Source organism: Corvus brachyrhynchos, unplaced genomic scaffold (genome assembly GCF_000691975.1).
Source record: "Corvus brachyrhynchos isolate BGI_N302 unplaced genomic scaffold, ASM69197v1 scaffold279, whole genome shotgun sequence".
NCBI lineage: Eukaryota > Metazoa > Chordata > Aves > Passeriformes > Corvidae > Corvus > Corvus brachyrhynchos.
The window spans coordinates 11,756,748-11,780,720 of NW_008246060.1; the positions used below are offsets into that span (position 1 = coordinate 11,756,748).

The following is a 23,973-nucleotide window of genomic DNA, read 5'->3' on the forward strand; positions in this document are numbered from 1 at the left end:
TAGAACAAAAAAACCCACAAAAAAAAAAACCAACCGACCAACCAAAAGAAGCTAGTCACCAACTGATTCTCTATGCTAAAAGATTTCTGATTAAAAAATAAAAGTCTTTCCAGATGGCAATTCAAATGAAGCCACCAGCAACTTTTAATCACTTCTATGATAAACATCCTCTTGATTTTTGTCCTGGTCAATCAAGTCCTTTCCCTTAATTTGCCATGCTTTACCAGTTTTCTATTCCCAATATAAAAATCAAGCTTCTGAGAGTTGCTGAAAATTTTTCTTGGTTTTAATTGAAAGGCTAATTGAAGCTCTTTGGGTTTTTCATAAGATACTTTATTATCAGCGTGATTTTTTTTTTTTTTTTGCCTCCACAGCACAATAAGAAAACAAAACTGTGGACACTTATCAAGTTTTACTCATCTCTGTCAGTAAACTTGACATGTGAGTCGTTGCCAAGCAAGGGAGTAATAAGAGATAAGATCATAATCATTGTGCACTTTACTGATATGCTGTAATCAAATGTGGCAGATTTAGGATGTTCAGGAGGAACTGTGCTAAAATCTCTAAGCAAGCACTAATGGAAAGGTTAATATGATGGTAGTTAGCAGACACCAGCAAAAGCAGTTTGTCACTAGAGCTGAATTTAAACCAGGCACATTCAAAGTCTTTAGCTCAAGGGGGCAATAAAAATATAGAATGGGTAGACTTAATACACTACTTCCTTTCCTTTTATTGTCTAGCTACCAGAGGGTACCAATAATTTCTTATGCTTCATATTTTGGAGGCATCTGTGAAATTCATTCGTTAGCATAAACTCAAAGTGTATTTTTATGCTTAACAATACAGATTATACAAATGAAAATTGACAGTGATAAAAAGTCTTGATTTCTACAAAGCAGCCATGTGAATTTGGGAAACATAAAATGAAATGGGACAGCCCACAGTTTTAATAGGTAAAACAGTGATGGCATTGATGTACCTGCTGGTGTATGGTTCTAAAGAAATCTAAATTGTAGAACAAAAGCTGTCAGTCTTTCCCTCTTTTTTTATATGCAACCAACCACACGCAGAAGTGGCACACTCTTAAAGTGATGTGGTTTGAATTGCGCGGCTTCTATTATTTATGCAAAATGGGTGTTGAACAGTCAAACTCCTCTCTATTCTTTTACACTGCAAACAAATCACTTACAGTGGGTCTTGTTCCAGTGAAAAAAACAACATGTAAAAGGATTTATGTGTGTGCAGTTCTGCAATTTAGATTTCAGTAAGATCACTTACTATCTGCAAAATTAGCACAAGCCTTGTCACATTAATTATAGTATTTAAAACCTGCCTGTTTGAATTCAGTGTTAGAGACCAATAGCTGATGGCTCCCCAGATTAAGCTATCTGAATGTAGCCAATGGGAGGTACCAGTCAAATAAATACCTCGAGAAGATGAAATCAAAAGCTCTGAAAATCACTGTAAAATCAATAGTATTTACTCCGAGAAAGTAGAGGATCAGACATTTTTAGAGTTCAGATGGAAAACACCAACTTGAATATGTTTTGAAACACAATTTCCACAGTACCTTTTCTAAAAAGCAGCTGTTTGTAGAAGCATGGTTTACATTAACCAGTACCTAACAATTTTATATACAACCTTTCTAAAATCCATTTGCATAATGATAATCCGCATATGGCAGGGTTTAAGTTATTTAAGCGGTGTTATATTTCACTATTTAGTCTTGCTTCACCACTGCTTTAGCAGTGAATCCTTCTGGAGTGTAATGCAGCTAATGAGGTAGCTTTTTAACTGAACAAACTGACAGGTCCCATATCTGCAGAGGCAGCTTGAAACCGTGCCCAACCTCTCGGCTTCCCAAGAGGCTTTTCAAAATTCAATAAATAACATCTGTAGGCGATGTTGGGTGCAGACCTAGCAGAGTGCGTCATAACACTGAGCTGGCAGAACAAAGAAACCATGACGACTGCCAAGTTTCCATGGCAACCGCTGCGAGGCTTGGAGAGTATAATAGCACATCAATCATTGTCCAAAAGAACTTCATTATCAGCAAGAAAAAAACCTTTAGGATCTGTTTAGTGTGCAATTGTGGGTTAACTCACCTCAAAGCCTTGCTCTCTAGCAAAAGTGGCAGCTTCCTGAAATAATAAAAAAAGAACAGTTAATTATAAAGTGCTAGATAATGAAGAAATAACACATTTTGAAACTCATTCAGGCAGTTTTCCTTTTACACGATTATCTCAATATAGCCATATACAGTTGTTCAATTCTGATAGTAGCACCAAAAGCTTCCCCCTCTTCCCTCAAGCCCAACAACAGCACAATGTCAACACATTTCACAAGTTCAAATAAAGAAGGTACAGTATGTTTTTTCCAAGCGAGGAAAAGTTACTTCTGGAGATAGGACTTGAACTAGGAAACATCCTTCAGACATATTTTTAATTGAAATTGTATCATCTCTCCATTTACATATGGCACTTCACGGGATACATGTTACCAAGCCTTTTTAAAAAAATCATTTGTCATCCACAGTGCATTAAAAAAAGAGGATCGCTAAATGTGTTCAGACCCTTGTGGTCTATAGAATCAGATGAACATTTAAAAATATTCTGATGTCTTAATCACTGCTTTAAGCAATTTAACTGTGTTCTTTTCCTGAAAGAACAGAGGAAACATCATGGTATCAGAATGTCCTCATGTCTTATTTATATTAATTGATGCAATTAAAATTTGTTTTGAAATAAAAGCAAGGGGATGGAAGACAATAGCAATGTTTTTCCCTTACTTACGTTCTATCTTAACATTGGAAATATTGCAGAAAACCCTCAAAGTCTTTATGTTTTAACTTGCATTCTTCCAGATTATCTTTGCCAAGTGATATTAATAGAGGGATAATCTTGAGCCAAAATGGTGAGTCGATCTAACTAAACAGAAATAACTACTGTACCAAACCAGTCCAGTGCTGTGGAGAGGTTTTAGTGCTTCAGAAAATACACGGCTGTGGACCTACATGATCTGTCAATTTGGGGGCAATAGAAGAATTTGAAGTGGGTACAATTCATTATAACAACAGTAAGTTGAGGTTAATAAAATGTGATAAGCTGAAAAGCACAACTCCTCAGGCTGCTTTACTGCAGAAACATAAGGCTGACCGGGTTACCCTTAGCTGATGTTGACAGAAAAACTGAATCATGGTCCTGACAATTGGGTGCGGGCAAGGTTAGCCACTTTGACAATTTACTTACAATTGAATCCCTTCTTGTACATCACACAGTCAATGACATTTGCTAGCCTGGCTGTCAAGAAGGAGTGTAGGGTTCAAAGATATCATGCAGTGTTTTCCTAAACCAGCATGTGATTAACAAAGCCTATGCTCGTATGAAAAAAGGAGCCGGCAAGCTTCCACTCTGAAGTGATGCACTCACAATGAACTGCAACACAATCAAGAAAGCCTCAAATGGGACCGTGACACAGAAAAAAAAAAATAAAGTACGAGAAATAAGGGAGTAATAAGTAAGGGGGAAAGAGAATAAGAAAATGGACTAAAAATTACTTCTTGTAGCCAAATACCTTCTTTAACCTCAGGTTTTCGGTCGTGCAATTGAAATTGGAAGTTATACTGATCTGTCCTAAGGGATTTCTTTAAAATCCCAATACAGCAGGACATTAACATCTGTGTTGAACTATTGTGCGGCCAGGAAACTGGACACCAGTACATGAAATAAAAACTGTTCCAGTGAAGTGGTGCTTTCTTGTGTGGGAGATGGAGAGAATTCATCTTAATTTTCTGTACTGGGGTACCCATGCATAGCACATGTGTTTTGGAAGACTTGGCCCTTCCACAGGAAAGGATAAATGATTGCACATTTGTTAAAAAGTATCTTGTCTTCAGATTCTCCTGTAAGAGCGTCATCTTTTAGCCTGGTCTGCTGCCCAGCTACATGAATAATGGCAGCCAGCATACAATCACAGATTTTCCTGCAGTTGACCTCTAATCTAAGGGTGTCTGAACACGCCAAAGAACAACAGCAATCTTAATTTTCTTCTATCAACCTCAGAATGACTCTTGAGCAGCTTATTTCAGTAAGGATTGTGCTTACAGTCTCCTAAAATCCAGCTTCTCTCAGAATTAGATCCCTTTAAAAATTAAGGCCCTTCCAGTAAAAAAAAACTAATGAAGCTCAAAACACACATTTGGATTGTGCAGTTTGGTGTTCGCAAAATGCTGAGAAATCTGAGGCAGGCTCTGATTGCCAGGGACAGTTCAAAGTAAATTAACCAGATAAAAGCGATGAGAACCTTTTAGTATCTATTCACAATAACAGTGAGAACAGGAAACAAGCAGAACCCATCTGTGCAGCCCTAGGGCACCTCATACTGAGCTTCACGTCTCTAATAAAGTAGTCAGGTTAAAATCTAAGTGGCTGTAACATGTGGAGACTGCTTGGGTTACAGCGGCCAGCCGGGGCGTTCCCTGATGCAGGTGATAATCAGTATGATAATCACTATATTTACAGGCTTTCCATTTTATATCTGACATTGAAAATCACGAAGAAGGAGGGATTAAGGAAATAAACAACCTACACAGAAGCTTTACTGCTCCCCAGAGAATGCAGCATTTTCATTCATGCGTGACATGCGACAACAGCAGAGCAAAACAGCGACAGAACAGAATTTTCTTAGGAGGCTTCATTTCACATCAGGAGTTCTTTCAGTTTTGATAAACTTTACACATTATTCATTCATTACTCCAACTCAGCATTTTCAGAGCTGTTTTCTGTTACTGTCTACAGAACATTTCATAAAACCCTCTCCCCACCTTATCACTGTTTCATACTAAATATATTAAAAACTCACACTCCTTTTTCTATATAATCTAACTGTGACAGCAAATTTATTGTTGCGCCACCTAAAATAGAAACGAGATTTGTTTTTAGTTGCGAAATGTCGTTTGGCTCATGCCTTTTGGGGGAGAAAAGTCCAAAGTACAGTCATGCTGAAAAAACCTGTATGCAATGTTACTTAATGGGAGTAACACAGTGTCACCAAAGTTAACACACACCCTCTCTTTGCACAATAGTGAGCAGTTTACACAGGAAAGCGACATTAATTAAGGAGATAACAATAAAAAAGACAACTTCCGTCAGTGCTGGCCTTTGTGTTATGTTAGAATTTGCTTGCTAGCTGAAAACTATTTCCATTCTTGCATGTATTTTACTGCTGTTGGAGTCCCAGCTGAAAACTATTTCCATTCTTGAATGTGTTTTATTGCTGTCTGAGCCCCAGCATTCAGTAAAAAGAACTGTTTATAATCTACACATGGGCTAATTTTAACAGGACTTGTTAAAATCCTGAGCCCTTTTATCAGCAGCAGTACAAACTATTTGTTTATAAGTAAACAGAAACATACCCTCTAAACACAGAATCCGTCAGCATCTGCAATCCTAGGAGTAACACATAATCCTATGTTAGCCCCCTGTGTTAGAATACTTTTATGATTATAGTGTTAGGATGGCTCAACTTCAATAATTGCATGTTCAGTTTGCCATGAGACACAGAAGGCATGCCATATATTGAATATTCTTGACACATCCGAATGTTTTTTGTTGGTACAAGGTTTTATGATTACTTGATCAAATTACAGCCAAAATGGTAACAACATGCATAGTGGGTTAAAATTAATTCGTGTAGGCCAACATAAAACTCATGCAGTTGCACTGAACAGCATCTGAAACCATGTATTGCCAAAATTAGCTGACAAAGGCTGCTTCAAAAACACCAGCAACATTATTATCTACAATACACATTTTAACCTTTGTATCGAAAAAAAAGGAGCACTGAAAACTAAATTTGCATTTCATTGCGGAAATCAACATTATCTCATAAAGAAATGATAAAACAGCAGGACAGCAATGATACCCTTGCACACTGAATGCATTTCCCATAATTACACAAAAAAGCAAATGCAGGGGACACTGAAGACAATCCCTCCCCTGCCATCCCTCTTGGTAGGGAAAACATCTCATAGAATAACCTCAACTCACATATTGCAGTACCACCCCCTGGATTTGATTTACTGTTTTTAATTGGGAGATTACTGACAGGTTTTGAGGGAGTTCCTACTTCATTAACTGTAAACTTCCTGACTTCCCAGAACACACCCTTTTCACATTTTCAGGAATACCATCCTCTTTTCTCTGCACAGCAAGTCTGTGATGCAGAGAGTTCAGCCTGGCCCACGAATCAATGCAATCTCAAGCCCACACACAGATCATGTGGAACTGCAGAGGAAGATCCTTACAGCCCAGTGCAGAGCAGAGTGCATAACAAAAAAAAAGAAATAAAAAACCAAACTTGTGTGGACTCACTCAATGAGAAACAGTAAATGAGCATGAGGACCATATACTTTGTGTTTGCATTTGATGGGACAATTCCTACTGGTAACAACCATGTTTGATTATAACTTGAATAGTGCTTCCAACGCTGTACCTTACAAGCCTTTCTAGACTGCTAAAATCTTCTAAAAATGACTCTTAAACATTTCCTTCCTATCCTACATTTCAGAAGTATGGATTGTTAGTTTTCTTCTATGTACACTGTTTCCCTGAACACACTGAATGGTATCATTATCTTGCCCTTTTTCTTCAGTATAATAGTTTATTACTATTCATCCCACTCCTGAGTTCATCTCCAATTCTGCTGTAACTTTGTGTTCTTTGTATCTTCCCTTGCTTTTCTACAGGTTGTACTGCTTGTGGCAACAAAGTTTCTTTCACAAATCTCTAACATTAAACCCCTGTTGTCTAAATGAAATGGGTGACAACCGAAATAAACAAATGAGTATATCGGCAAGACTTTTGTACGAGTGATGCCCACTGATATCTACAACTTCATTCTGTAGAAGACTGACTCAAATAATCAAAGTTGGTTTAGATTGATAATCTCCTTTCTTAGACGTAATGCTGAAGATTTGTATTTCTGAAAAAGGCATTTTTATTCATGACTTCCTAAAGGGCAGTAGAATTGTAAAACAAAAATCAACACCAAACAAAACCCCCAAAAAATCATGTATTATTTGTCACTCTGCACTACAGAGACATGAGTCTTTATTGTAATATAATTACTTAGGCTTGTAGGTCACCCTAAGCAGGTGTATTTGTCCTTCTATCTGTCTGTCCCTTCTACCATCTTTCCCTGTCCCTAACAAGGAGCTTTCTTACACAATTCTGTGTTTTCAGAGCTGTATTCTGGTTTTATATATGTCATAGGTACTGAGAAGCTCTGATTTCAGTAGTATCTGTTGTGCCTGGTAACTCTTCAGTAGCCAAAAAAAAAAAACCATATTCCTCTTTTGTTAAAATCTCCCCCCTTTTTTTCTTTGAAGATAAGTCATGAAGAATGAATTATCAAGATCACCATGTGCCCTCCTTTTGGTATTTCCTTCATTAAAAACTTGTCACAGTGCAGGAGATATGCTGGTTTTTAAGAAAGAGACCTAGTAAGCTGTGCCAAGCCAAGTGTTCCACTCTTTCAGCTTCAGGCCAGTTTATGCTAAATATGACCCTGGAAATGGGGCTTAAGGCACAGAGAAGACAATGGATCTCCAACTGCTGCCTTTGAATTATAACAAAGATGTCATAAATACATTCACTAACTTCATGGCAGAGTTGGCGTGGTGTTCCATGAAATCCAGGTATTTAATGCAGCCTGTTAACGTGCAGCAATAGGATCTGCCTTTATACCACGTTTTCCTGTATATGCTTCACAAAGCCAAACCAAGGTAAATCCGGCTTTACTCCCTGTCCCAATTTTAACAAAATAATAGATTAATGTATATACACACACACACAGATATCATAGCGAATCCACAGTTCTTAACACGGTGAATTAACAGCATACAAGAACTACAACTAGGGGTGATGTCAAAGCTGTGGTAATGATAATCATGACCTACCTAAGGAATTAGAGGTAGATTCTGCTAAAGACTCTGCTGATCAGTTGAAAACATGATTTCAACAAATGGCTGGTATTATTCTGCTATTTAAAATGAATGGATGGAAAGTCTACAGCACACAGTTCCAGCAGGATCACTAACTTTAGTGCCAACAGTACGTTTATTGTAGTTAGTGGTAAGATACACATGTTCATCTTCATTCAGCACTAAATAGCTATCAGTGGTTACTCAAAACACTGTAGATAGTTCTATCCAGCCTTTTATGTCAGTTTAGTCTGATTTAGACAGGCATTACTTTAAGGTCAACTATTACTACATTTCACTGTGTAAAGGCAATACAAGCTCATATGCCTTTATTAAAAAATGGCCACTTCTAAAGACATTAAGGGCTCAAAGGCAAATGTAATTTCATGCTTTTCCTTTTTTTTTTTTTCTTTTTTTTCTTTTCCTCAGAGACAGTTGCTTTAATATGGGTCATACAAGAGTTTGAGAACAGAAGACAAAAGAACCACCCAGTGTATTTTCTGAAACAAATGGTGAAATTTCCGCTACAGCTGAGTAAGTTTGTGCTACACCTGGGGATGTGTTACATGGATGTAATGCTTCAATATTATTTATGTTTGACAACACATCTAATGATGTGACTAATCCTTGATTCAGTCAGTAGTGTAAGCCTGTTCATGTCTCAGAGAAGATCTATAGGAGTGGTCAGAGAATGGACAGACCCCGCACACAGCTTGAGAATCAGCACTGAGAACCACAAGTATCCGCCCCTCACTGGTTACTACTGAAGAAAGCACAGCTGGCATCAATTGGATGAGGAGATTATCAGAAAGGAACACTGAGGTGTTTTTACCCCACTTTCCTTTTCTTAGGAGCAGTGCTAGATCCCCCAATTTTTTTTTTCCCTAAAGGATAGATAGCGAGAACTCGTATCATATCCTAAAATATTACTTCAGCTTGCTCCAGAAATACTAAAGATACTGGTAAATATATGTACACTGCCTTCACCCATAGCTGAAAATATAAAACAATAAGAATAATTTCAAGTTAATAATCAGAATAAGTGTAAATACCATATAGAGTTAAAGTTGTAGTGTTCAGAGGGGGTTCTGGCAGAGTACCAGAGGGTTTTGTCTGAAAAATCCTAGTGTGAAAAGAATTGAGAAAGAAACATATTTCCTGTCCTGCTTGGGTTCACCCTGGAGTGTCTGTATCACGTATAATTCATTAATATTCAAGGTATTTATTCTCCTATTTATGTTATTACCAGAACTATAGTTCCTGCCAGAATCTTCTGTGGAAAGAATCACCCTGAGTCAGAGCTTAATGCCATTACAGGGTCTGCAACGGCTGCAGCAGGGATATGCCTCTGAGCCATTTTGAAATTTTATGATGGATAAAGTGCTGTTACTTACATCTCTCTCTTACATCCTTACCTAAGGAACTGAACTACCTATGACTCTGTATGTGCGTCTCTCCTCACATATTATAAGCATCAAATTAGCGAACAATACTTCTTTACACCACTTCCCCATACAAATATGTCTGTCTCCACCTTAATAATAAATACATCATCATCAGAAGTGGGGGAGAAGAAAAAAAAACACCCCATTCCTAAACAGCATTGAATCAGGAGAACATAATAAAAATGAAAACAAATGTCTTAAAATGAATAGGTAGAAGATAAGAAATTTATTTGCATATAAAAATAAAAGATGTGGGGGGTCTTTTGAAGTCTTTAATACTGTTCACTGAATGCTCTCAGTGCTAACTTTCTGGCTGGAGGGTGATAAACAGAAATAAAACATTGCATCACTTTCAATGAGGCCTTCTATGATTGTAACCACTCAAACTCGCCCGAAATTAGACAAGACATTCTCATCTAGCAATTTCAGATGAAGAGAATAATCAGATACTGTGCTGAAAGTGCTAGGATCCAGCAGGATTGTCCCTAGTCCTGGTAAAAGGTTAATGTATTTTTAGCAGTGAAATTGAGTTGTTTTATATACTTTGTTTAGTGTGATGTCATGCACAGCCATTTAGAATTATAACTGAGGCTGTGGCATTGGGAACTCTGTAAAAAGCAGTCATTGTGTCACACTCTTCATGTGCTGGGCTTGCTTTGCTTGCTAACTCTAGCAAGAAAATACAGTTGCTCACTGCCATCTTCAGCAATAACACTAACTTTTTAATCTTCAAATTACATATTTTACCCTTTCAATGAATTTCAAACCCAGCTGACTTTATGATTCTTACTGGAGTTTCTTGTGCTGTTTAATGCAAATTCAATGATGCATTTATCTATGTTCAAGGTATGAATACTCAGATTAATTTTGTAAAAAAATTAAAGAGAGTAATTTTGTTTTCTGAAATTTTCAGTTTTAGCTAACTGTAGCTACTTTATGGAAGGAAAAACCTAGTTCTCAGTCTGGACCAGCAGACCACCAGTGGTCTCTCACAACATGGCCACTGCATGGAAAAACAACATTTCAATTTGACCACAGTTAGATCACTGTGGTCCTGAGTGAAGAACATAAGCTTTAATTCCAGATGTGACTAAGGCACTATTTATCATCTCGGACAAGTTGCTAATTTCTTGGATCAATTTCTTAAAAATCCATTAAAGTTAGAATTTAACTGCTTTTGACCATTAAGTGTTTATGGATGAGGGAGTTTGGGTATGTTTGTTCTTTTTCTATTAGAAGCCATCCTGAACTTGAGATGGGCTCAAACAGAGACTGAAAGAACAGTTAAATAATGAAATTAAAGGGATATGATTCCAACAGATTTTAAAATGGTATTATAAAAGACATGCACTGGTTGAGTTTGGGAGGGGCCTCTGAACATCATCTAGTCCAACCCCACTCCTCAAGCAGGGTCAGCTAAAGCAGGCTGCCCAGGACCACTGGGTTTTGAATATTTCCAAGGATGGAGTCTCCACAGCCTTTCTGGAAAATCTGTTCCACCACTTGACCACCATCACATTTTTTTCTTATCATCTTCACCATACAGTTTTTTCTTATGCTTCAGTGGAATTTCCCACAGTTGAATTTTTGCCTGTTGCCTCTTGTTGTGTCACCACCCACCACTGTAAAGAGCCCGTCTCTGTTTTATTTACTACCTCTTTTTAGTGTGGATTGGTAAGATCTCCCTGAGCCTCTGCTTCTTGAGGCTCTCAGCCTCACACAGCAGATGCTCCAACCCTCAATCATCTTTGTGGCCCTTTGGTGGCATCACTCCACTAAGTCTATGTCCCTCTCATGATGGAAGCCCAGAACTGGACCCAACACTGCAGATGCATCTCATCAGGGCTGCGCAGAGGGGAGGGACCACTGCCTCCCCCTCTGCTGGCAGTGCTCTTCCTAATGCAGCCTATGATGCTGTGCTCTTCCTTCCTTATTGCACAGGCACATCACTGCCTCATATCCCTTTTTTTTTTTCTACTGAGATTCTGAGGTCCTCTCTTGCAAAGCTGCTTTCTACCCAACTGGTTCCCAGCCTGTCCTGGGACTAGCATTCCTCCTCAGGTAAGGGGATCTTCCATTTCCATTTGCTGAACTTCATGAGATTTCCACCAAGCCATTTCCTTCCTCTGTCAAGGTCTTTGAAATGTGATATTATACTTTGCATTAAGATAGTAGCTACTGACTGCAAGCACGGGATAAAATCCATGCTGGGGCTAGGATAGACAGGGAGACTTTATCAACAATTTATTGATATACACAGAAAAGTCACATAAATGTTAGAATGGAAAAGGAACAGCTAAAGAAACCAAACAATGAACCACAGCCACCTAGCAGGGTAAGGATAGTCACAAAGTACAAATAAATCACAAGCTGCTCTGACAAATAAGCAGGATCTCTCAGAGACTTGGAAAAACCCTCCCTCCAGCTTCCACTGGCCAAAGGACTGCTAGCCACTGCTGTACAGCACACCAAAAGTGAAGGAAACATGTAAGTCCATTAAAGGGTTCATGGTTATAATATGCTTGGCAGCAGACATTCAAATTATCCATAACCAATTGCTTCATGCATTCAAATCACTCTCATTTCATTATAATTGCTTTTTCCTTTAAAATTTAGCTTAGATAAAAAGATCATGACTATACTATTGGTTGGTTTTGTTATTATGCTTTCAAATATGAAAGCAATTCTTCATGAAGAAGTGGGGTTCAGAATTCCTATGACAGAAATGAAACTACAAGCATACTCAGCATTCCATTTTACCATTTTACTTATAAGACACTACACTCATGAAAAAAAAACCAATAAAAAGTAAGAGGTTAAAAAAAATAGGTGTATGAATATGCACTAATTCCTATAAGAAAATAGATTGAAATTAGATATTGTAATTATGGCAAATTACATTCCTGCATCAAAGATCAGTAATCTTTCACCTAATACATAACAGCATAATTATGACAACAACATATCTGTCAAAAGTGCATAGTTTAGCAATGCATTATTCCATGGATAACTGTACACAGATCCCTTTCTTTCAATGGGATCATTTGCCCTAATGTGCACTGGATATGCAGCAGTAATACTGATATACTGAATTCACAGTGGTTTTGCCTGTCAGGTATTTGCCTTCCCTGTTAAATCAACTTTATGTACACACACATATATATGCAGACACACATGACTTTCACAAATGCATATATAGGTCATGACAAAACAAATGTGATCTCCCTCTCTGAAACCTTCAGTGTTTCAGTTTTCTGTATGCACCCATTTTCCAAGCCCTTCCTTGTTGTATCAGTGGTTTTCACAAGAACTTTTATTCACTAGACCTCCAGCTAGGGAAAACCAAGATGACTGCAATGGAATCCCAGCCACTAAAATATAACAATTTATTGGCACCTTCAAGTTTTCTGAGCACTTGGAGGTTATGAAGACCTACAGCTATAATTTAAGATATACTGGTTATAGCACCATTCATGTTAAATAGTACTGACAGATCTTTTTGTTACTATGAAGTTATTTTACCTTGTTAATATAGTTGCAATGACTTATTATCTGTTCCCCCTTCAAAATATCATTTGACATATTCACTAGTTATAAAATATTAAATTATAAATACATTTTTGCTTTCAGCATAATGACTGAAGTTGTACAATTTGCTATGTACTACTGTTCTTCAGTTCATAAACTCACATAGATAACTTCTAAAGCCAAGCTGAAAAATAAGATTCGGACTCAGCCCACACAGAAGAGAATTGAAAGATTTGGTCAACATTTGAATAAAAGAAAATTCTGAGCCTCAACTGTGCTCTTTTTACAAGAGCAATTCTTTAAATCTCTGCTAAGCAAGGACACCCTCCTTGTGGCACCAGCTGTATATTCTAAAGGATCACAAAAATCTATCATAGTTTTCAATCAAAAAGTTTTATAAACTTGGTACAGAAGATACAAAAAAGTTACCATTTCTGATTCCACCATATGTGCATACTCCACAAACTTCCAGACTCAAAGAAAAATTTTTTAATCCTCAGCTATACTTCAGAACAGTTACCATTTAACCTCTAATTCTATGACTTTTAAATGCTACATTTATTTTAGGCTTTGTCGCACAACTATTTTTTAATTACTGAGATAACAGATTGACATTATATTTTAGTATACCTTTCTATATTTGTTAGCCATTACTATATGCATAGTATATGTAAGCATATTGCAAATGAACCTGAAATTGCACCTGATACATTTCTTATTTTATACATGACAAGTAGAATACTACAAATAATTCTGGAGCTGAAATCAGTAGTCATAGTAATAGTAATAGTAATTCAGTTTTGGACAGGTTATTTTTAGCCAAGTACTTGCTCAAGCCCTTCACTACAGATTTCTCACACCTCCTGAGTGTTTCGAAGTATAAATAATCTATTTTTTCCCTCTGCCTCTAGCATTACTTTTGTGTTTAAATATAACAGAAGTTATTTCAATCTATTTAGTTTGCCTCACACTTTCCAACACAAAGAATTCCTGTGATTTCTTCCATGATGCTGTGTCTCTTCCATTTTATGCGAAATTTGAAAAGAGCTCTAGGGTCAGCTCAGTGTTGTTCTTTTGTTCAGACTGCATTCTGATTTGGACTCTAGAAATTCACTTTTTTCTCTTACACTAGTAATAATTTTTTTGGCCAAATACTGGTAACAAGTGAATGGGAACATTCTAAAACAGTAGGGCTATACTCTCAGAGCAGAAGCAGTGGCAATAACAGCACACCAGATGCTGCATTGGAAGTTTTTTTTTTTTAAAAGACAGTTATTTATGGATTTAGGGAAATGGAAAAAAAAATAGGATGGGGCCTCTGAAAAGTGGCACAAATTTCTAGAATCTCCTTGGTTTGAGGTTTATTTTTTTTCTAAAGAGCTACAAGGAATGTAGTGCTCACATAATATACTAAAACCTAACTATGTTATAAATAAGTCAGAACAGATATTCAGCACTAGCAAACGTATACTACAACTTTCTAATTCCTCCCTCTTGTCAGATTTTTATATCATGTGTGCTCCTCTTTCAGTCAGGCTAATCAGCTCTTCTGAACTGTGTTTCAAGAAGCCACATATGATATCTACCATGCCATGTTTTGAAAATCACCATGCTCTAAAAGGCATTTTGATCTCAGTTTTAGACCATGAAAACGAACAGTTTATTTGGAGCCTGGCTGGCTTATATGGCAAGCAGTGAACAGTTTGCAGAGGATGCTGTGCTAAAAGTGTCACTTTTAAAAAATAATATTGAAGTAGTTCTTTACAAACATGGCACTTGTCCAAAGCACATATGGAACATAAATATAACCATAAAATTTTATGCACCAGATTTGACCAAGGTCTTGAGTGCTAATTTATATTTTCTCCATTTTGCTGGAAGACTAGCTGCATTTGATAAAGCTACTTCGTAAGGACTCTGTTCTCCTAACATTTACACATCACACATCTGGACTTGGAAAAGGATTCTGAATAAAAGAGCCAACTAATGCAGATCTTGTTTATGTTATGTGCAATTACTCTTGTGTCATGAATCTCCCTGGGATATCAGAATGTGCTGAAGACACCCAAACAATATGTACTTCAAATAAAAGTGCAAAAGCCTGAGTGTTTCTGTCCCTATCAATGATCTTGGTACACATTATCATGTAAGAAAACTAATGGTATTTTTATTTTCTAACAATATTGCATTTCATTTTTATTAATTATTTGTATGTAATTAGAGCTGCCCTCAGCATCTGAAGATTTCTGTTTGGATTGTTTTTCTCTCAGAACTCGCTCACTGCAGCCAAGGGAACTAAGTGATGGCAGTTGCAACACTCAATTCAGTTACATAAACACATCTTCCTTGCCAGATTCCCCTGCGGTGTTCCCATTTCATGAAGTCAAGTCTGTAGCATTTAGTAATGTACTGTACCAGCAAGTTTCTTTTCTTGTCACAAAAGATTAGGTCCTCTGCTCCTGGCAGCAGAGCAGCATGTGTGTGAGCATCACACACATGGAATCCACCCCACACCAGGTGGCTGCACCAGCAAGAGAACAGAGAAGAAATATAATACTTGGCTAGCTACAGAACAAGAATTAGATGTCAGATTTTAGCAGGAGAAACACAGCTTTCACCCAGAAAATAAGGCATATTTATTCCTAAGCCTGTTGCAGCGTCAACAACAATGAGTGTAAGTTATACCTTCAACCATACAGCAGATGCATGTGCTTCAGTCTGTACTAGTGTATTTGCCAGTAATGATAAATAATGCTCTGGCCAGACTATCATCGTTAGATGTAAACAGAGTTACACTTTTTAACATCACAGCTGGAACAAACACACTTCTGACCATGAAAGCAGTATGTGGTAAAAGAGGTGACATAGACAGAGCGACCTAATCTATCACACAGCCTATCAGCTGTGAGGACAAGGGTATTTCTGGACAAAGTTTCCCCCCACCCCCGCCCATTAGCAGCTATGGGTGGTCATAGTCCATTGACTTGCCAGAGCTTACCTTCCCCATGGATAGGTCACTGCTGAAAGCTATCTGGTAAATTAGATAGGGACTAGTGACTGTATGTCTCTGCAAGAATCAGGCACAATACAAGTCTCTGGGCATGTTTATAGCTGGCAGTGGAGCATCACGGAGGTCTCAGAACTACCTGAGCTGGTAATTCATGCAGAGTCACACAGCTGAAGGTACTCTTGAAGCACCAGCAAATTGAATCATCTAGTTCTGCATGTTGCCTGTCCTGGGTCAGTTCATTGGTTGAAGAATACACCTATGCACTTCAAGGATTATTTGTAAATTCCACTTGCTGCCTACATAAACATGAAAATGCTGAGGGTTTTTTTCTGAGAAAGAAATACAGGAGAACGGAAAGAATCCAAATACAAATTGAAGCAGCTGGAATTACTTATTAATGGTTAAGAATTACAATAAAATGAAAGACGCTTTTTTGGGATCTTTTTACACAATTTTCAGTCAATATTGAAGCTATGTAAAAAAGTTTCCTTCTTTCTAATTTAAGACTCATTTTTGTTTGGGGGCCTCTGATCAGATCAAAGAGTCTAAACAACAGCACTGTTCCAGAAAGCTGGAATCTGAACAACCTGGTCTACATGTCCAGTTCAAGGACTTAGGGAGGTTGGATCAAACTTCTTAGCTGAAGTAATTTCCTCACTCTTCCCTACAACTCCTACAGATAAATGTAATACCTAACAGCACCATGTCCACTTCTCTAACCAGCAAAGTGAGATTCCTTCTTTGTAAGAAGAATTCTGACACTACACAATGCAAGGAAGGCAAGATCAACCATTACATGAATGTAGATCAATTTTACTTTCACAGTTTTACATGGAATTGCTAAAGGCTGGCTCCAAGTGTTCACGTTTGCTCAGTAGTTCATGTGCCATGCTTCTCTTTAGCTAAACAAGAAAAAACTACTCCTGTTCTAGGATCAGATTGTCCACAAGTGAACACAATACAAATCTCAGTTAAAGCTGTTGTGCTTAAAATGATGCACTATCTCAGTTCAGATTAATGCTTCTGTGCAGACAAGTCTTTATTAAAGGAGAATGACTGAAACGGTGGATTAAGTCTGCAATTCTGCAAACTGCTTTTCTTCAAGTATCCATATTCATAATTGTTATAAGAATTCAGGTTAGCTCACATTGCCTACACATGAGAAACCATAGCTATAAAAAGGTGTGGTCTACTTTCGTGGTAAGAGTTTTCACCTTTTAGTTGCTCACGAGTCATATAGAGGTAATCCACCACTGCCCCAGTGGTTAATGCTGACTTGGGAAATCTAGTACCAGGCTTCTCAATTCTACTGGTTAGTGAGCTGCATGCCAAGGTATAGAAGCTACTGCCTAAATTCTTAATAAATTTGCCATTTCTAAAGGAAAAGAAGCAGCAGGTAAAAATCACACCACTTTCTGCGACGCTATTTTATGTAATACTAACAACCTGTAAATAGCCAAAGGACAGTCTTACTTATGAGTTAACACTTAAAACCAGAGAAAGTGTCTTCCTGAATACCACATTATTTTCTTGAAATATTGCAGGCAAGTACCAATATTCCACAGAAGACTACAGGTTAAGTATATACTAGTGGAGTCTCTTCTGATAGGAGCCTGTGAAGCTTTTCTTGCAGCTTAGTGACAAAGGATTTACAGTACCAGGGATGCTAACAACCCAAGAACCATTTGCAACATAAAACGTTCTGTAAATCAGTGTGCTGCTGTTTGTTTAGAAAAGCGTGTGGTGCTCTCAACTTCTACTTTCAGTACTTGTGCAGAAAACAATCACAGTTCAGGTGGCATTTGGGTATTTTGTATTTCAAAACTAGCAAAGAAGTCTGGTGGCATGGTCATTGCTATGGTAACTATACTTTTGTAGTGAACATTGAAGTAAATAGGTACATAAAACATGTATAAGTTGTCACTATATAAGTTACTGTTGCCCTGGGGCTGCAATAATTTCCTTCCTTTAAAATCGTTAAATCTAGCCATAAATACTTGGTATCTCTCAATGTCCTATTATTTCAATAAGATGACAAGGCTCCTCGTACATAATATAGTGCAAACACACAAGCACATCAATTTATCAAAATAGGAACTTTTTGAAGAAGTAATTTATTGGCCTGTAAGTAGCAAAGTATGAACAGGCTTCTGGCCTGAATAAAGAAAACCACTTCCAGGTTTGCACTCAGGCAAGACTGAACTGTTGCAGGTTTAAAGTGCTAAGGCAATTTCTACATCACTGGGAAATACAGAACCATTTTCAGGAAGAGAGCTCCACTGGATCTTCTCAAGTCTTCCCCTTATCGTTTATTTCCTCCTCTCCTCAAATAATCCACCAATGGCTGAGATGTGGAATTAAAAAAGGACAGGCTGGACTCTGCCTCCTTCAGCAAATAGAAGCATTGTACAAGAAAAGGTTTTGGTCCCCTTTTGTGCTCTGCTCTTCAACATAAAGAATGTTTGACCTAAAGAGGTCCTCCTTTTGTCCCAGCAGAGCAATATAACACCATTGTTATGTCTTTCATACACAAACTTGCTTTGGAACAGTGAAGTGCAAGCTTAACACGTAGCTTAACACAAGCTTCTCATACATAGTGACAATGAACTGATACTCAGAGAAAGGAAGCACAGTTGTCTTCCAATTTAGAGCAGGACTCTAATTCTGCTGAGCAAGGGACCGGTCTACCCATGGCACAGAATGATGGCAGGCACTGATAGGTCAAGTGGATCCCTTGGGATCATTTCCTTGGCTTAGATTACATGTATGGCTTGGAAGTCTTATGCTTCTGAAACAAAGGGAATAGTGTTCTATGACAGCTGCATTACATCATCATATCAAATGGATTAGGATGGCCATGGAGACTGGAAGACCTACACAGTTATCAATGATGACGGAAGTACAGCTGAATACATCTTTTACAGAACATATACCAAAATATGCCCAGTGACTGGACAAACATCAACAGACACCCTTTTAAACTAGAGAATCTCACTGCTGCAAGAAAAAAAGAGAAAAGCTACTAATTTTATGTATGATGAGAAACCATCCACTTTAATGTATCATTGATGTTCTGGTCATCTCTCTAATGCCAATATTAAGTTCTGTTTTTCACTTAAAGCACTCTTTCACTTTTCACTCTGTTTGCTATGACATATACTGTATCCAAACCTTACATGCTTCGAATACACTTTCTGAGTGTACAAGAACTTTATTTATGAATCCTTTGACAACTAGGTCCTTTACCAAAGATACTCATTGGCTGTATCCCAGAGGGGTTCCCAAATGTCAGAAGTAATTATCATTTGAAATTTGACATTCGGGCTATATTTGAAGATGGAAATTTACAAAAACTATTCACGGTTATTTTACCTAATTACATGTAGAGGGACAACAGCAGTGCAGGTAGCTCTAACATGGGATCACTAAAATGGTAGTTACCTATCAGTCCTTACCTCATGATTTTATAGACTGCAACAATTTAGCTGAGAAAGAAGCTCAAGGACAGTTGTTTGGTTTCATACTTTTAGATGGAACATCTCTAATTAATTACAACCTTAATCAAAAGAAATCATGTGGCCACATCCTCCTTTCTTTAAAATATCCCCCATGTCTCTGCTGCCTTAGCTACACTGTACAGAGAGAACCTGAGACAGAAGCTACAAGTCTAAAAAGGGACAACAGGGAGCAAAATCTCCATCTTCCTCCAGCAGTAAATTCCTAGATCAGCTCAGGCTGTAATGTGCAACTTCACATTAATATAGCTGCAAAGCACCTCCTCAAAGGCTTCGTTCACCAGTAGTGCTCTCACATCATTGTGCTGTTCTGCTGATAGAGAAGGTACACAAGTATAGGTTAACAGACTGGTGCACTGTGGCGGTTTGTCTTATGCTCTGTTACATTTGGAAACCTGCTCTTATGAGTCAACACCAATAAAAAACAATTTAAGGTTGGTACTAATTGAGAAGAATAAAATTTTTGCACTGATATGTAATCCTTAGTCTTTTATTTGGAGTCCATGTACGATGCTTTTAAAAAGCCATAATGATGATGATGATGATGATAACAACAACAATACTATTAATAATAATAATTACAATAACAATAATCCAGGATGAACTGATAACTTCAGTATTAAGAACTGCAAGTATGCTGTAAGAATTTTGAAATCCACAGCTTGAATATAAACTCAGAAAACCCAGGGTTAGGCTGATAATGAAAAAAATTCAACTACATTAAGATAAAAGATAGACAAGCAAGTTACTCATACATTAACTCCTGCTTGCCTTGATATATGAAATGAATGAAAATATATGAAAAAAGTCCAATGTTCTGAAAACATAATTCCCAGCTAATTTACTTCTCCAAACACCAAAATATTTAGTAATAACAATAGTTATTCTGTAGTTTTACTACAGGATACCCTATCATTAGTATTCAACAGTAGGACTGAGACACCTCCCTGACACACAGCTCCTTCATGGTGCTCTTGTGCTGACAGGACCAAGTTAACAAAGAGCCACCTATTTCTCACAAATCTTGCATCACACAATCCCTGCCATCACATTAAAAACTAATGTGGAAATGCAGGGAAGCCCAGTCTCCTTTCTCTTTGCTCCCTTGCGTAAGAGTTAGGCATAATTCAGTTAATGTATTCTTAGCCCACAAGCTTTCACTCTGTTCTGCTAGAATTCAACAGTTGTTTTAAAACATGGGGACTACTACTAAAAGTTGCTGGAAGTATTCATGCAAAAAGCTGAAAAGATTGACAGTGAATTTTTTTACTTATATAGCAAAGACTAATTTGTATTTTACGCTGTTTCAGCAGTCTTTAACTGTTTTCTTCAAAATCACTGGCTCAGTGGCACCATATGGAGCATGTTGAACTTAAGGTACCAAGAATGTGTCCAAGATATATCTCACTCCAGTGTGTTAAAACATTCCACCCTGCAGCTGTCATTATAGGAATATAATTCATACCCTAAAGTTTAAAGAAAAACAGTGTAGCTTACTATGCTTACAAAAATACAAGATTCTTTTGGTTCCAAGTAACAGTCAGTAAATGGAAAACAGTTAATCTTAAATACTGCTGTCTTAAATATTTGAAATTTTAACTGATCATGAACTGCTTTAATCCTGCATGACATTTAAGACTGAAAGCAAACAAAAAAAAAACACATGGAAAAGAATTCCTAAAAAAACCATAGTGAAGGGACCTGTATATCTAGCCTTAGCACAGACCATAATTACTTCTTTTCTTTTCCATTCACTGCATTTCTTTTAAAAATTGATATATGAGATGATGGAGAAAAAACCTCAGCTACATTTTGTAATGGCACTGAACAAGTGCATCATCACTGCTATGACATTTCACATCTCTCTGGTCATTACTTCTCCAGTCTTTTGTTTGTTATCTCTGTTTAAAATGTAAGTTTCCCAGGACAAGACATGCCTCTCTGTTTTGCACAGTGTATAGAACTCCAAACATTACCTATAAAGTTAATTGCTGTAATAATAAGGATAGGAGATAGGCAAGAAAAAAAGAACACATGATGATAGTCAGTTTGCAAGATAGTAATGCAAGATGCCTTAGCAAAGGATCCACGAACCCCATTTTTACATGCCAACCCATCATCTGGTCTGTATATTATATGTTTCAGATTTTAGAGAATGTAAAGATTTTATTGATACAGTTTTTCATGGGCCTTTCTCTGCAAAGTCAGGAAGTTGTATGAGGCTCAGGGGAAAATGTTTTAGAAATCTTCTAAGGTTATCTCCTGATGGCTTACTGATAAATGGCAAACTCCTCTGTAAGGCTTAATATCCTGGAGGCCTTCACAGGCAGGCAATAAGTTGTGTCTGCCATGCTGGCAAGCTGGGCATCTCCCCTGGATGACACTGTCAATCTTCCATTTGCAGTCAGCCACGGATCAAGGGCACTAATGCAGGCCTGAGCACTGCATGCCTTATGGCTCTAGCCAGTATAATAGGAAGGAGACAGTTCATATTTGCAGAGCTTATTGGGAGCAGGAACACGGAAAAGGTTTTCACAGGTTGGTTTATTACAGCAAGATGGGTACTTGGGGTAGTTCAGAGAACAGAAGTTGGCTCTTGGGAGACAGCAGTAACTCAGTACTCACCAATAAGACTACCAAAGACCTTGTTATACTTTCCTCATAGCTGAGACAGGCAACATAAGATCCACACAAGTGTTTGAAAATGTGGAACTGAAATAGGAAAACACTGAAGAGTTGTACAAAATTTGCACCCCAGGCTGTGGCTGGGTATGATGTGCTTGATTCCAGAAAAATGAATTGCAAGAAATATACAAGAAAAAAGAAGAAGTTAAGGAAATGTTATGAAAAGGTAAGCATTGCAACTCACTCTGATGTTGATTTAAATTAGTAACAGGGTTTGGTTAGCTTAGCAGAGACAAAATTAGTCACATTTCAAATAGTTTTCAGGATGAATTGGGTATATTTCAAATCTCCTTTTGTGAATTTTATCTACATGAAGAATAATTTTTCTAACTCAAAATCCTGAACAAGGATTTATTGCAGAAGATCTTATTAAAAATGAAAAAGAAGTAGCACTGAAAACATTTTTCAATTCTAATTTTAAAAAATCATTTGGAACCTTTCTACATATTATATAAGTTACCCAATTCTCTCCATCCACCTAACACTCAAAATCATTATAATATCATTGAATGTACAAGCTTCTAAAATAAGAAAATTAGGGGGTTTGCTTTGTGTTTCATTACATGAGACACTGTTCTAAAAGTTGTTATCTTGAACAACATCCACAAGACAGAATGTCTGTATAGCTTACTCCTGAATTAAGCATTTTCCTGGTCTCGTAACATTGCTCAATAATCTATTACCTACTCTCTTCTCACTAAATCTACGCAAATGCCCTCCAAAGTAACTAACTTCTGTTAATTTATGTTGCAATATTTTACACAGTGCATCTTGCCAAGTCAAGTAACAATAAAGAGAAACTGTTGTTAAAGAATAGCAGAGGTGAAGCATGGTTAAAAAGTGATAATTGACATTTAAGTTCCTAAAACACACAACTCCAATGGAAGAGGTACAAAATGAATTCGTATGGCTTGACTAAAGTCTGTTACAATAAAGACCCTCCCCTAAAATACTCGGTATCTTTACCATAAATGAAAAGGTAACTTTGGGACAAGTTATGTTGTTACTTCCTTGCAAACTTAAAAATTATCCCAAGAATGCTGAAGATGATGTTAGCACACTTAACACTGATCTTGATTTTAGATTGTTCTACCTCAAATACATACATGCACCAGTCATCCTGGGACACAGAGTTCTTGTTTGAAGTATCAAAGAAACTCATTGCAAGTAGAGTTAATATGGACTCCTGAAACTTAGGGTTTTCATGGGGTCTACATAATGGGTCCACCTCCCACCATTCTACACTTCAGTATGCTCCTAAGTGTGTCCACCCACTCCCTCAGGTAACGCTTCCTCAGAGACAGGTTACAACTGGCAGCATAAGGCTATTTACTTCTTCAGTTCTTTTCATGAGTTTAGATTCTAGAAGAAAGGAATTTGGTTCCAGATGATGAGTGTTCTTTTTTGAGCAGTGAGATTCAGTAGTTTGACTCATTACTGTAATTCACATATACCAAGATGCAGCTCCATCCAAATCTGGCATTTACTTTGATGTTCAAATCAAATGCATAGTGTTTGGCAACTATATATGCAGAATTTAAATTGACTGATCCATTTATCTGGAACTGGTATGTATCCAAGACCACTCACAGATGTATCTCTCCTGCTCTAGTAGAATTTCCAACAAGGGGAAAAAGACATGTTAATCATAGCTGCTCCAAAATAACACATATAGCAAATATTGTGTGTTAAGACCATCTGACTGCCCATCCACACTTCAAAAAAAGTTAAAAAAAACTGGATAAACTGATGGTAAAGGATAGCTGCAATTCCATGAAATTTCAGGTATTTTTCCAGTTGCAGGGAAAG

At 37.4% G+C, this 23,973-nt stretch overlaps 1 protein-coding gene across 1 annotated transcript in view; it reads right to left on the minus strand.

Moving 5' to 3' along the window:
- Positions 1-23,973, minus strand: part of ADK (adenosine kinase) — a 259,246-nt gene that overhangs the window by 46,332 nt on the left and 188,941 nt on the right. Inside the window, exon 7 of the mRNA XM_008642852.2 lies at positions 2,106-2,141. Coding sequence (XP_008641074.1) covers positions 2,106-2,141 — 36 coding nt within the window. The remainder of the gene's footprint in view (positions 1-2,105; positions 2,142-23,973) is intronic.